The 15873-nt window shown below is 44.0% G+C and overlaps 1 protein-coding gene across 1 annotated transcript in view; it reads right to left on the bottom strand.

Moving 5' to 3' along the window:
• Positions 1–15609, bottom strand: part of LOC116968931 (putative PIP5K1A and PSMD4-like protein) — a 55539-nt gene extending 39930 nt beyond the window's left edge. The window contains exons 1-6 of the mRNA XM_033015926.1: positions 15471–15609; positions 12551–12592; positions 9111–9142; positions 5952–6035; positions 3361–3491; positions 438–555 (exon numbers count right to left, since the gene is read on the bottom strand). Coding sequence (XP_032871817.1) covers positions 438–555; positions 3361–3491; positions 5952–6035; positions 9111–9142; positions 12551–12592; positions 15471–15501 — 438 coding nt within the window. The 5' untranslated portion in view covers positions 15502–15609. The remainder of the gene's footprint in view (positions 1–437; positions 556–3360; positions 3492–5951; positions 6036–9110; positions 9143–12550; positions 12593–15470) is intronic.
• Positions 15610–15873: the final 264 nt, after the last annotated feature.

Here is a 15873-nt window from a genome sequence, read left to right as displayed (position 1 = left end):
AAGTCGCTTGTCAGTTCCCCTCTAACCCCCCCCCCCCTCCCCCTCCCCACCTTTAATCCATGCCCTCTAGTTTAAGACTCCCCTACCCTGGTAAAAAGACTGTGACCATTCACCCGATTGCGTATCTCTCTGTAAGGTCACTGCTCAGCTTCTATGCTCCAGGGAACAAATCTACCCAGCTTCTCCAGTCTCTTTTTACAATTCAAACCCTGCAGTCCTGATAACATCTTGTGAATCTTTTTTGGACCCTTTCAGGCTTAATGACATCCTTTCTATAACTCATTTCAGCCATGATCATTGAATGGTGGTGCTGGCTCGAAGGGCCGAATGGCCTACTCCTGCACCTATTTACATGTTTCTATGATGGGTTAGGGTTAAAGCATCATTCATTCATTCATCCAGCTTTACTTTGTTTACAAAAAGGCCAAGCATCTTACCAAATAGTCATCTGGTCGAATACCGAAGAGCTCCCGAAAATAACGGAATGCCACAGGAGCGTAGGTCTTGAACCGGAAATCTGAGTAGTGATGCGCTGGTGTCAAGTTACTCCCTTCTCTGAGAAACAAACAACAAATAAGACTCTGATTTTGTAGGAAATAGGCCTGGGGAAGGCAAGGATTTGAAGAAAGTAATCAGAACTCTGCAGGAAAATAAATCAACTTCTTGAAATGTAAAACAGCACTTGGCTCTTGTTCCCTAACCTAAAACTTTACTTCCTATCTTTGGCCCAGACCCAAACATAAACCAGTTTTACACAACAACATAGGAAATTGGAGGCGGACAGTCAGTCCCTCAAATTGGCTGCACCACAGATTATCATTACTGATCTTTCAATACATTTTACTTCTCTTACTCAACAGAAGTCTGTTCACCTCAGACTTCAATGTTGCTGCTGGGCATCCACTGTCTCGTGGGTAGATAACTCCAAAGATTCACTGTTCTCTGGACAAAGAAACTTCTCATGAAAAGAAATGCTTGGTTGAGAATCTAGAACTGGGAGATTTATGTTTAAAATAAGGGAATATCCACTTGATCTGAAAGATTGATAGAAAGATACTGCACGGGCAAATGCTCTTTGGCTGACTGGGTCCATGCCAACCATTGGTCCCCCTCTCACACTAGATATGTCACCCCACTTTTAAACCCGTTTCCTGCATACCAAGGGTAATTTAGAGACAGCGATTATCGTGAGAGGAAAGCAGAGCACCCTGTAGAAAGTGAAAGCCCACACAGGCGGTACCCATGGTCAGGATTGAACTTTTATCCTGGTAGGTAGCAGCTCTACCAGCTGTGCCACCCATCTTAATAAAGAATATCTGAAATCTTTACTCTGAAGGTCGAGTCTCTTTAGAGCTTCATTCCTCAAAAGGCAATGGGAGCAAAGTCTCAGAATATTTTCAATGCAAAGTTAAATTCTTGATAATAGGACTAAAGGATACTGTGGTTGGGGAGCAGCTGGGAATATGGAGTTGAGGTTACAGTCATCATCCATCAACTTATTAATGACAGAGAAAGCTTGTGAGTTTGAGTGGGCTACTTGTGGTCCTGTTGTTTACACATCTCAGTCCTGATTAGCTAACCCCGCAGGCCAGAATACCATCTGCCTTCCGAAAGCATTACTTCAGTTTGTGTCTGCAAATGTTGCTTAAGATGCTAGTATTTCCAGTTGTATGAGCAGCATTATCCAGTTGTTTTATCCACAGTATAGCAAATGTAACCATCGTGCAATAGTGACAATATGTACAAGTTTGTGTCAATTAAAAAGCACATACAATGAAAGGTACTAAGATGAGCTGAAAGACGACAACATTTCAAAGAACGTTGATAAAGATTGTTAAGAGGAGGAAGATAAAAGTCTCAAGGCCATCAATAAGGCAAGCATTGAAAGAAATTCAAGTGTGGAGAATGAGGAAGTAGTTGAATGAGTAGCTGTAACAGATTTTTGAGGAAGCTGGATAAATAGCTGGCACATGGAACAGAATATATGAAGGGGGAAATGGAGCAGTGGAAGGCAAAGAACGGAGGACTAGGCTCCCAGTATCTATGTGAACATTTGACAGCTGAACCTCAGTGTTTTGCTTCTCTTTCCCACTGTTCTCCCCACCATAATTCTGGGATTAAAATTACAGCACATAATCCTCCGACATTTTCGCCACCTCCAACGGGATCCCACTGCTAGCCACATCTTCCCATCTCCATCTCTTTTCACAGAGAGTCCGTTCACTCCACAATTCCCTGGTCAACTCGTCACTTCCCACCCAAACCACCCCCCTCTGCAACCTCAGGAGATGCAACTACTGTCCCTATATCTCCCCCCTCGACTGCGTCCAAGGACCCTGACATCTTTTCAGGTGAGGCAGAGGATCACTTGCACCTACTCCAACCTCATCTACTGCATCCGCTGTTCCAGGTGTGGACTCCTGTATATCTGTGCGACCAAGTGCAGGCTCGGCGATCGTTTCACTGAACACCTGCACTCAGTCCGCCTAAACCCATCTGATCTCCCGGTTGCTCAACACTTTAACTCCTCCTCCCATTCCCACACTGACCTTTCTGTTCTAGGCCTTCACCATTGTCAGAGTGAGGCCCAGCGCAAATTGAAGGAACAGCACTTCATATTTCGCATGGGTAGCTTACACCATAGCTGATGGAACAGTGACTTCTCTAACTTCAAGTGACCTTGCTTTTCCTCTCTCCATCCCCTCCCCAGTTCTCCGACCAGTCTTACCGTCTCCGACTACATTTTATCTCTGTACCGGCCATTCCCCTGACATCAGTCTGAAGGGTCTCGACCCAAAACGTCACGCATTCTTTCTCTCCAGAGATACCTGTCCCGCTGAGTTACTCCAGCATTGTGTCTACTTCATCTTTTCTGACCGTAATAGAACAGAAAATGCAGCTCAAATGTAATTAAGGAAAATGTAGTTAGTGCCAAGGGTTGGCCTGCAAGGGAAGTTAAGAACGTTCACATCTGTGGTCTGTCTTTCTCTCTTTAATCGAGCAAAGGATAACAGTAGGCAAATCTGGTGCTGCAAAAGTTGCCACTTGGAGAGATGAAGGAGCACCTGGCAACAGGATCCCAATCATTTTCCATTTGAGTTTTTCCCCAGAGTAGATAAACCCTTAAATCATTCAAAAGATTGCCAGCCCACAATATATGGGGAAGTGGGAATGACCTAATCATCCTATCAATTGTTATTTCCTCCTTTAAAGCAGAAGGCTCAGCTTCAGTGACAAGGGGAGACTATTAGGATGTCAACAGCCCAACAAAATTGAGTACATTCAATGTACTACATGTGGTTGTTTTCGATAAGCGTCGGTAAACCAGGAGAACTGAATCCAAAAATGATAAAATGTTACCTGGGGAAGAAGATGCTCTCCACCACGTAGAAGTCCTGCATTAGAACATCTCGCTCGGGCTTGGTGCTGAGGCTCCCCACGGTGTGTGTGATCCCCAACTGAATGGCGCCTCTGAGGGCTGAGGATGTTGTCTAGACAAGGTGCAAACAGATGCAAGTGCAAGGTCACAAAACAAGGCAGAAATTCAGCATGTGCCCTGAAACATAGCTCTCCACCAAGTGATTGAAACCTAAATGTATCAATACAACATGGCCATAGCAGAGAGAAGCTGCTCGGAACATCACCTTACACATACAAAGCACAATCATCACAAGCAACTGTTTGGTTTAATTCAAAGATTCAGCAACATAGCAGTAAAATAGACGCAAGGCACTGTAGATACTGGTTACAAAAGGAAAAATGCAACTCAGTGGGTCAATCAACCTAAGCTGGATCAATTAGTTTTATCTGACCACCTCCAGATCACAGCAGATTCATTAAATAATCCTAATTTTTTTTTTGAAAGTCATGATTGTGCCTACCTCTATGACTCTTAGTTAAGAGTTGGGGCTACTGGCAAATACGCTGCAGAGAACCTCAGCACTTCAGGTTGCAAGAGGAAAGAGGGGTTATATAAGTGTGAAAACAGATGAAGATTCCTACAACATGTGGTTGTCCAAAAGTAGAAACGAGTTAAGGATAGATCAGGTTACATGTGATGGCCTTTGCCATAGAATAACTGGATCGCCATCACCAAGTTGTTCAACTCTCCTGCACCTTTCTGAAAGCTTTACATTTTCTTGTCCCTGCTCCAAGTTCAATTTAAAAGCTACTATTCCATCACATCTGAATCTCACTTCTGCAAAATGGTCAAAAGTGGAAATGTTTGCCAGTAAGTACAATATTTTCTATGCACATCAGCCCATCTTCACACAAGACTATCTTCAAGATTCTATGTTTAATTTTAGCTTAGTTTAGAGATACAGCATGGAAACAGGCCCTTCATCCCAGCGAGTCCGCGCTGACCAATGATCACCCCGAGCTCTATCCTAAAGACAATTTACAATTTACCGAAGCCATTGAACCCATAAACCTGTACATCTGCGTGTGTGTGGAAACCGGAGCACAAAAGACAGTCATTGGGAGAACGTACAAACTCCATACAGTCAGCACCCGTGGTCGAACCTCGGTCTCTTGCAGTAATGCAACAATTCTACCCCTCCCCATCACTTTCAGCACTACTCTGTTTGTGACTACCTGGCCTGTTCTTCTGTCCCTCTCATGCAACATCTGTCATTTTATTTCCTCCCTTCCCACCCTCTGAAGAGCCAACAGGTTTTCTAGATGAAACAATGATTTCCGTGGAGACCTTCCAATCCAGTGCATTGCATTCAGTGTTCAGAATGTGTCTCCCCTACAATGGAGGAGCTAAAACAGATTACGTGGCTGCTTTGCAGGGCATCTACAATCAGTACAGAGTGGCAACAGAGCTTCTTGTTGTCTGCCACTTTAATTCTATGTCCCACTCTGACTCCTCTATGACCCCATGCACCAACAACTTGAAGAATAGCACCTCATCTTCCAAATAACATTTTGCAATCATCCAGATTATGCAGCAAATTCTACTTCTTTGGGAAATTCGATGTTGGGGTCAAAGTGAGCCAAGTCTGGAGAGAACATGCTCCTTTGTTCCTGAGAGTTACAAACGAAGGCAGGTACATAGTGAGAACACAGATAAAGGAACATTATCTGTGACATTGGCTCATGTTGCATACCCATGTCTTGGAAATATACTGCTGGCCCGTCATTGTCACAGGGTCTAAATCCAAGCATCAGCTTGGGGGAATGTTCACCAGAAGGACTGCAGATATTCAAGCTGGACAATAGAAGTTGGCTCTGTCACTGATGCCCAGAACCCAAACATGAATAAAAAGCTAAACTTAAAACACCCAACACGATCCAATCATCGGCTCTGACCTTCCTTCCATCGAGGGGATTTATCGCAGTCACTGCCTCAAAAAGGCTGGCAGTATCATCAAAGACCCACACCATCCTGGCCACACACTCACATCCCTGCTACCTTCAGGTAGAAGGTACAGGAGCCTGAAGACTGCAACAACCAGGTTCAGGAATAGCTACTTCCCCACAGCCATCAGGCTATTAAACCTGGCTCGGACAAAACTGATTATTAATAACCACTTTCTGCTATTTGCACTTTATCAGTTTATTTATTCATGTGTGTATATATTTATATCATGGTATATGGACACATTTATCTGTTTTGTAGTAAATGCCTACTATTTTCTGTGTGCTTAAGCAAAGCAAGAATTTCATTGTCCTATACAGGGACACATGACAATAAACTCACTTGAACTTGATTTATGGTAGGGTGCCACAGGTGAGGGAAGAGAGGAAAATATTCTTAAAAATATTAAAAAGTCACACGGAGGGAATAAAGTGACTGCTGAGTTGATTTAAGGAAGCATGGATACTGGAAATTGTGTTAACAGACAATGGTACAATGCAGAAAGATCTTCTGAAGGCCTCTTCTGCTCTTACCTCCATTAGCTAAGTTGTCACAAAAACGTTTCCACGGCGGGTCAACCACTCACCTTTTTGTACGTAGTTTCACCAGTCGAGTCTACTCCCCTGTGACCTATCTTTTTCAACTGCATGCTGTGAGAAGAACCAGCCACCTGCAAACAGGAGCAAGCAACTGAAGGTTATGCCCAGAGCATATTTATTTCACATAATATAAAGCTATCAATAGGTTCTAAATCACTTTTCACAGATGCATCCTCCAACAAGTCATTATAGCCACCATACTGTGAACTGGGATCTTATCTATGAGGTGTTCTAACATTTCAAAAGGCATGACATTAAAAGTTATCTCTTTCAGTACAATGTGTCAAACTGTGGAAGTCCTACAACTGTGGAACTCCCTACAACGTTGCCCTCCTTAATACTGGTATAACCTGTCTGTCCTGAGGTGCAGTTTAATTTCTGTTTGTAAATGCTCCACGTCATCCCACAGGATATTCCATGCACGAAGCCGGCTATATAAATGTATTGTATTTCACAAAACCTCTCACATGCACCTTAACGTTTTTATCTTCTGTCCTGCAGGAATTCCGCCTGTAGAGATGTCCTTTTAAAGGACACTATATAAACTGCAATCCCAGCACTAATCTCCGAGGCACATCGCCACTTACAGGCCCCCCAGTCCACCTGTTCTTGAAACCAATTCTCTATCCAGTTGGCTAGCTCTCCCTGGCTTCCATGCGATCCAACCTCCAGAGCAGCCTACCATGCGCAACCTTATCAAAGGCCTTTCTGAAGTCCACAAATATGTTCAAGGCCTTGCCATTGCCAACCCTCTTGGTTACTTCAAAAGTGAAATTCATGATCTCCCACGTACAAAAGCATTCCGACTATCCTTCTCAGCTCCTGTCTATCGTGCATTTTATCACTCAGAATCCTCTCCTGTAAATTGCCTATCACAGATGTTAGGCTCGTTTATTTATAGCTCTCAGACTTTCCCACACCATGCCCTTACCTTATACATGATTTGTATACCCCTACCAGGGCTCCTGCAATTTCTTCTCTAGCTTCCCACAGTGTCCTTGGATATATCTGATCAGCACAGGAGTTTTCTCTCCATACCCCTTAGGATGTCCAGCATCTCATCGAACATTATACGGACTGGTCTCGGCATCACCATTCCCCAGCCTTCATGTCTTTCTCCATGTTAAAAATAGGAGAAATCCTCATTGAGGAATGACCTTGGCTGTGTCCTGCAACCACGTATAGATAACTGCTTTGGTTTCTGAGGGGCCTATTCTCTCTATTTACCATCTTTCCCTTAATATACTTACTCTCTTTGTATTCTCCTTAATCGTATCTGCCAGAGTGATCTCCCGCTCCTTTTTTTGGCCCTCACTCCCCAACATTCCTCCAGGCATACACTAGATTCCAGCTGCCGATACCTGGAACATCCACGCCTTGAAGTCTCACCATAACACTTTAAAAAGCATCCCCCTTTCCAACTACCCTTTGCCTGCAAACAACCTATCCCAATCGACATTAGCAAGTTCCCGTCTTATACCTCTGAAGTTGGCCTTGCCCAAGTTCAGATTTTTACCCTGTGGACCCGTCCTCTCTACCTATAACTATTGTAAAGCTGGCTGCTTGTCCTAAAAGGCTCATCCACTGACACTTCAGTCACTGCCCTTCCCAATTTTCAAAGAATAGATCATACTTTGATCTCTCCCTTGTAAGGTCCTCTACATATTGCCCAAGGAAACTTTTCTGAACATATTTAACAAATTCCATCCCATCTAGGTTTATGGTGCTATGGCTGTCCCAATCTTTATAACCCTATAACAACCCAACTAGTGTTGCAGATATCTGCAATCCCCAGGCATATGTGTTCTTCTAATAACGTTGGATAATTCCCAGTCTGATGTTTTACAACAATTGATTTTTTTTGAAGACATGACCAAAAAGGTTGATGAAGGCAGAGCTGTAGATGACAGACTTCAGTAAGGCTGCTCTGGAAGGTTAGATAGCGTGGGTTCCAAGGAGAGATAGCTGAATGGATAGCAAATTGGCTCCATGGAAGGAAGCAGAGGGCAATGGTGGAAGGTTGCTTCTCAGACTGGTGAACTGTGACTAGTGGTGTGCCTCAGGAATCAGTGCTGGGCCCGTTACTGTTTGTCATCTACATCAATGATTTAGATGAGAACATGCAGGGCAAGTTTGCTGATGAAACAAAAGTTAGTGGTTTTGCAGATAGTGAAGATGGTTGTGAACGATTGCAGCAGGATCTGGATCGATTGGCCAGGTGGGCGGAGGAATGGTTGGTGGAATTTAATACATAGAAGTGTGAGGTGTTGCATTTTGGGACATCGAACAAGGGCAGGACTTACACTGTGAATAGTAGACCTCTGGGTAGTGTTGTAGAGCAGAGGGATCTAGGAGTACAGGCACATGGTTTCATGAAGGTGGAGTCGCAGGTAGATAAGGTGGTCAAAAAGGCTTTTGCCGCTTTGGCCTTCATCAGTCAGAGCATTGAGTATAGAAGTTGGGAGGTCATGCTGCAGTTGTATAAGACGTTTGTGAGACGGCATTTAAAATATTGTGTTCAGTTCTTGGCAATGTTATAGGAAATATATTGTCAAGCTTGAAAGGGTTCAGAAAAGATTTACGAGGATGTTGCCAGGACTAGAGGGTATAAGCTGTAGGGTAAGGTTGAGTAGGCTGGGTCTCTATTCCATGGAGCGCAGGAGGATGAGGGGAGATTTTATAGAGGTGTACAAAATCATCAGAGGAATAGATCGGGTAGATGCAGTCGTTTGCCAGCGTACGAGAATCGAGGACCAGAGGACATAGGTTCAAGGTGAAGGGGAAAAGATTTAATAGGAATCCAAGGGGTAACCTTTTCACACAAAGGTGGTGGGTGTATGGGACAAGCTTCCAGAGGAGGTAGTTGAGGCTGGGACTATCACATAGTTTAAGAAACAGATGGACAGGTACATGGATAGGACAGGTTTGGAGGGGTATGGACCAAGTGCAGGCAAGTGAGATTAGAGTAACTGGGACATTGTTGGCCGGTATGGGCGAGTTGGGCCGAAGGGCCTGTTTCCACCCTGTGTCACTACGGCTCTAAGACAGAGCTATGACTTGGCTGCTCAACATAACAGTAATTAAACAGTAGATTATATTAAATCACAAATGCTCACATCACTCCACCACTATCAGATTTCACGTACCTCATTGGATGGTGCCCTTCTGGAAGACAATCCTACAGAGGAGAAAACAAGTCAGCACACACATGACCTAAAGGAATAATTTATAGATCACTGCAATCTCATTTAACATCCTTGTACATCCCACAATTCAGTGTTAAAACTAAGATGGTAGCACAAAGATTCGATTGACTGCTCATTGTTTTGGCATGCGCAAGGAAACCAACTATTCCATAGTGGGAGAGACACATTGGTTGCCAGCACCACATAACTACAAACAGGAGTTCATTAAAATCACAAAAGTTTCAAGTATAAACTTCTAGATATCTCGGTGATATCTGTATTCACCTATCATTTGCCAGCTTTTGTCCTGCCCCACCTCTCTTCCAGCTTTCTTCACCCTACTACAATCAGTCTGAAGAAGTGTCCCATTCCAAAACATTGCTAAACCATGTTCTGCAGAGATGCTGCCTGGCCCTCTGAGTTACTCCAACACTGTATTTTTATATCCTGTGGTAAACCTTGATAGTCTTCCTCATTATCTGCAAACTTACTAACCAACCCATCCAAAGCGTTTATATGCATCACAAACAACAGAGGTCCCAGTACAGATCCCAAAGGAACTCCATTGATCACATACCTCCAGCCAGAATCAACCCTTCCACCACAATCCTTTGTCCCCTATGAGTATGCCGGTTATGAATCCAAACAACCAAATCACCATGATTCCCATGCATCTTAATCTTCTGGATTAGCCTACCGTGAGTGATTTTATCAAATACGTTAATCATATCCACGTAAGCAACATCCACTGTTTCTACCCTCATCGATCACTTTCATCACCTCCCCAAAAAGCTCAATCAAGTTAGTATGACATGGCCTGTTACAATCTGTCTATCTGTAATTAGCCTATTTTCTTCCAAATGGGAATTGATCCCATCCCGAAGAATCCTCTGCAATAACTACCAATGGCGGGAGGTTCACTGACCTATACCGTTCTAGATTGTCTTTACTTCCCTTCTTAAAAAATGGAACAACATTGGCAATCTCCTCTCTTAGTAACCTTAATCCACCTTAATGTTCTTTAAGACCCCACCATCACCGTCCAGGTCTTAAATTGCCCGAGCATATTAGCATTCCCCAGAGATCTCACTGTGCTCCATCCTTCTCCTGGTGAATACAGATGCAATGTACTAATTTAATACTTCCCTACGTCATCTCATTCCAAGCATAAATCCCCTTCTTTTTCCTTGAGCAGTCCTACCACCTTCTTGGTTAGTCTTTTGTTTTAACATTTTCTATAAAAAGCCTTGAGATTTTCTTTAATTAGACCTGCCAATGACTTTTCATGCCTCATATTTTTAGATGGGTTGCCAATCAAGTGGGCTGTTGTTGGCCAAGCTTGAAGTGTTGCACATTCCTCAGACAAGTGGAAAGATTTCATTGGACTTGAGGCTTCATTGTAAATGATGCAAAGGTTTTTTTTGTAACTGGGAAGCGAGCACCGTGCTACAGAACATCCTGGCCCTCATGCCTTTCTGAGTGTTCAATGTTTATACGAGGTCCTGGATAAATTTAAAATTTGCCTTTACTCATTGGAGATTAGAAGATTAAGGGATGAACACATGAGATATCTGAAATTCCCAAAATGATCAAGACGGTGATGCTGGGAGATTGTTTCCTTTGGCTGGATAGTGCTGAACCAAAAAAACCTCTGGTTGAAGGTTCCAGGACCAAGGGGCTTCCATTTCATGTGTTATTTTCAGGAATAAGGTAACCCACAGGATGTTGAGAACATTGATGGGAATGGTGGGATTATTTTGCTGCAGGTGTTGGTAGGTATAGTAGAGAAACAATAGCTTTTCAGCCCAATCTCACCAACCAACACCATCCTCCATCTGCCACAGCATGTGACACCATGCAATTTGGTAATGGGTGATTCATAACTTCTAGGGGTAGAATTAGCCCATCAGAATCAGAATTCAGAAATGAAACATTTACTTTATAGCCACCATTAGAGTAGTCAATGTTGTTGTGGTGCACACAATTCCCACAAAGGTCAACACAATTACAGCCAAATAACAGTCTGGGGATTTTTTTTAAACACCCACCCAATGATAGAACAGGCTTAGTTTGCAGTTTGATTGCTTGTCACAAACAAGGCCAGCAGCCAATGCAAAACCATATAAAATTTTACATCTTCAATCCAGGTCTGTTATGTTAACAACTCAGTTCAAACTAAGCACTAAAACAGTTTCAAGGGACAAACATTCTTGTGGGATTGACATTTTTCCCCCTATAGATACAAACTTTAATCGTTGAAAAAACACTCGTTGTCACGACGGGCTCCGACACAAATATCCAGAGCAACAAGAGAGGATGATGCAGGAAGCATCAGATTGCAATCGCATTTATTTTCTGCAAAAAAATATTTTCTTCTGAATCTGGCCTGAAAAAGTTATGTTTTAAGTATCAAGTGCACATTATGCAGTTCCAGTTTGCATAATAGTTACCACATAAACACCAGAATTGAGATAAAGATCCCCCCAAATGGAGAAGCCTATACCATGCATCATAATGTAGGATGGGGGATTTGTCCAAGATGAAAACATCTCCACGCCGATGGTTGTAAATCTTTCGATTTCTCTACATCAGAGAGCAACAAATGGGCAACTGCTAAACATATAGAAAACCAAGATCAATATCTGGATACTGATGGATATCACTCCTTATGTGGTTAGGAAGGAGAGATAAATCAGCCCTGATTGAATGGCAATAGATTCAACGGGCCGAATGGCCTAATTCTACTCCTATCACTTATGACCTTATGAGAAACAGTAAACAAAGTGGAATTTAAGGATACGACCACCATGATCTTATACACTGGTTGGACATGCCTGAAAGTCTTTCTTCAATGGATTTTTATTGTTATCTTTTATATTCTTTTAATTATCAAGAAGATAGAAGAGGGGATGGCCAGAAAGGTGGAATACGCTGAAAAAAGTTGTTGTCGTTGCTATGGCATGAGTATGGGTGTTGTTGATTTCAAGCTTGCTCCCATTGGGAAAGATTTGGGAGTGGAGGAACAGATACAACTTGGATGAGATGGGCAACTGCACGGAGGAGAAAGGAAAAACAATGGCAAGGTGAGATGACAAAATAGGGCACTTTTTTTGCAGAAGAAACAGATTACTTGGGATGATCGAGGTGTTTCTGTAACAGAAATCTTATACGAGTTACTGCAATGTCACTAAATAATAATATACATCCACTATGTTACATTTCACAAATACTGGTCTATTTGGCAAGCAACTACTCTACAGATCAAAAGCACTCAGAGCCACTAACCCACACCACAGTCATGAACAAAGCAGTCTCGCAAAGCAATGGGTTCTGCATCACAGTACTGGCTGCAACATGCTCTATGCACTACCACACCACAGCAGTAGCATCTCAAACATTACCTCGTACTCGTTCCAGAAGCTGCCAATACCAAAGGCGCAGCTCTACGCCAGAAAAGAAAGACCCAATGAAAGGCCGCACATTAAACAGGAGACAGCTGTAATAAGAAAGGTTAAAGACCGCACAAGACATCCGAAAATTCTCACCTTTTTGCTCTCCTTTCCACCAGATTAGAGCACTTTCCAACTCAACAGTTGCAAACAACTCTTCTGGAATGTTCTGAACAATCAACATCTTGTACTTTATCACCAAGGTTCTGAAGAATGGCTATCTTTTTTAACATACAAAGTGTTGCATGGTCTTTCAGAATTAATGTTAAATAAAGGTCCTGCAGATACAAGGAACTTTAGATGGTTCCCCATAAAAACCCAATGTCCTGCAGTAACTCAGTGGGTCAGGCAACTTCTCTGAAGAACACGAAAGGCAAACCCGTAACATTGCCTATTCATGTTCTCCAAAGTAGCTGCCTGACTCACAGAGTTATTCCAAAGGTTCCTTTTAAACCAAGGTCCTGTCTGACATCAAAGAAAATTGAAGACACAAATTAATCCGGCTCATGGCCTCTGGAAAGAGGCACCCAAACGAATCACTTGGCCAAGGTTCATCATTCTGAAGTACACAACAGCATTTCTTTCTAAACGTGATAATGCTTTTATTTCTCCATCTATTCAGCATCGAGTTCCACTTTCCTCAGCATCTCTTTAACCCTTCGACGAGTTGTTTTAAATTATATTGCCTGAACTTTGACCCTTCTGTAATGGGAAACACACCCTGTTTATATATTCTATTTAGGCCTTGCTCCAGAGAAAATCACAGATTATTTAATCTTTTCTCATTTGACAATCCGGCAACATCCTTTCAATTTTCTTCAGTGCCCTCTTGAGAACAATGTTGTTCATGCAAACAGCACTTCTGTGATGATCTGAAGTATTGTAAGCAAAATACTGCACATACTGAAATTCTGAAACAACCCCCAGAAAATAATTTTATAAGGTCAGATAGTATGTGCGATCAAGATCTCAAACCCGGCACAAAGCTCATGGTCTACTGGACTGCAGGCATCCCAACTCCATTACACACTTTGGGGCATGGCCGTTGCAATTGAGCCTGGCTCTCCTTCCATTGCTAGCTCCTTCCATATACCACCACCTACTGTGGAAACAGTTGCCACTCATGTCCACTTTAAGCGTCCCACCTCATCTATAGCCCACACAATGTGAAAGTGCTGTCCCTTGCATAACCTTTTGCAGTCCTCATTGAACCAGACATGATCTGTGGGTTGATTGTAATGCCACGCCATGGTGTTTGATCGCAGGGGTATACATTCCTACTGCTGCTGCTGATTTACTACAATTACTGATACCCGCTCTTCAGCTGCCAGATCTGTTCTGAATAATTTTCCATTTGGGATAATGTAGCGTCACATGCAAGAATGGGATTGTTTCCACAAGGACTGAGCACTGGTCACTTCTATCCATATTGTCAAGGATAGATGTACCTGGAACAGATAGATAGGTCACAATACAATCAAGTAGACTTATGGTTCACTTGCGAGCACACACCCAACCAGGTAGCTATAGCACGTTCAGGGATTGGTTAGTTTATAGTAATTAGCAGGAAATAAACCATCACAAAGCCAAGGAAGAAACTTTCTGATGCAAGCACTTAAAGTAATTCATTGCAAAATGGAGCATAGAAAAACATTCTGACATGTCACATGATTATGGGATAAATATTGGGAAGTGTAGCCATGCTCTTCTCTCAATGTGATAGGTTTTATTTTCACAGCAGAGTGACATGGCAGACCAACTCAACAGGGTGGCCCATAAACCTGCATCTAATAATTAGATTTTCTTATTAACAATTGGTATATTCTCCCACTCCAGTGTCTTTTAATTTAGAGATACAGCACGGAAACAGGCCTTTCAGTCCACCTAGTCTGCCCTGACCAGCAATCCACACTGATCCCATTAAGCAAAATGTAACCAAGCCAATTAGCCAACAAACCTGTACATCTTTGGAGTGAGCGGAGAAACCAGAGAAAACCTACATGTCAAGGGGAGAGCGTATAAACTCCATACACACAGCACCCATAACCAGAATTAAACCCGGGTCTCTGGCGCTGTGACGCAGCAACTCTACTGCTACGCCACCTTGCCACCAGTGTCGACCCCAATGGTTGCTGCCAGGTCTGCATGCCCTCTGTGGTGACTTTGACTTCATCATCAAATTTCCTTAGAAACCCTACCACTGTTCTAACAAAAATGCAAAATGGAGCAGTCAGCTGCAGGAAGTACACAAGTCCTTAGTTTACAGCATAACCCTGATAATCCAGAAACAGACCCATTCGAGGACAATGTAAGCATACACAAAGCCAACAGGTAGTGCAAAGAGAAAAATAACAAGTATAGAATATATTACAGCATTACAGATTAAGATAAATTGTGAGATCTATTGACTGCTTTCCTGAAGCATCATGAAATGCTGATGTGGAAGTGCAGATGAAGTCGATGGGTGGGCAGAATGGTTTGTGTGATGGACTGGGCTGCATCCATAACTTTACAATTTCTCATTATTGCCAAACCAAATTGTGATGTACTCCAAAAGGCTGATGGAAATCCCTTCTCTTGCCCTCTCCCATTCCGACACTTGCACTCCCTCACCCACATTTCCCCACTCCTGTCCCCCCACCCCCTCTCCTCTCTCCCCCCCCCCCTCTCCCCCCCCCCCCCCCCTCCCTCTCATCTTCTCCCCTACCCCTCTCCCACATCCCCTCTCCTTTCTCCCCCACTCCCCATCCCTTCTCCCCCACCCCCACCCCACCTCCTTTCTCCCCCCACCCCACCTCCTTTCTCTCTCACCCCACTCATCTTTCTCCCCCCCACCTTTTTCTCTCCCCCACCCACTCCCCGCCCCACTGACCGGTCGATGCGCCGCTCCCCTCCGCCGCCATCTTGCGCCAGGCCCAGCTGCAGCCTCGGCCTCAGACTGGACGCTCTACATTGACGGCGCCCACCCGCCAGCAGGAGGAGCAGGAGGAGCAGGAGGAGCAGGAGGGGGGGGGCGGGGGTGGGTGTAGTGGAGCCGCGGGGCCGGAGCGAGGAGCGGGGGCGAGGGGGGGCGCTGTAGTGGAGCCGGAGGGAGGGAGGGAGCGAGCGCAGGAACCGCCTTTTCTTCAGCCGCGTCTCCCCGACGCCGCCATCGCGCCAGCGCGCATGCTCCAGTTGAGCGCCCACTGCGCCTGCGCGGCGGGACAGGAGTACGCATGCGTAACGGACCCGGTCACGTGGAACAGCGGACAATGCCCACACGTGACTGGGGTCAG

The sequence above is a fragment of the Amblyraja radiata genome, chromosome 47, assembly GCF_010909765.2.
Source record: "Amblyraja radiata isolate CabotCenter1 chromosome 47, sAmbRad1.1.pri, whole genome shotgun sequence".
NCBI classification, from domain to species: Eukaryota; Metazoa; Chordata; class Chondrichthyes; order Rajiformes; family Rajidae; genus Amblyraja; species Amblyraja radiata.
The sequence above is the reverse complement of the archived record's forward strand: the minus strand, read 5'-3'. Positions and strand labels throughout refer to the sequence as shown.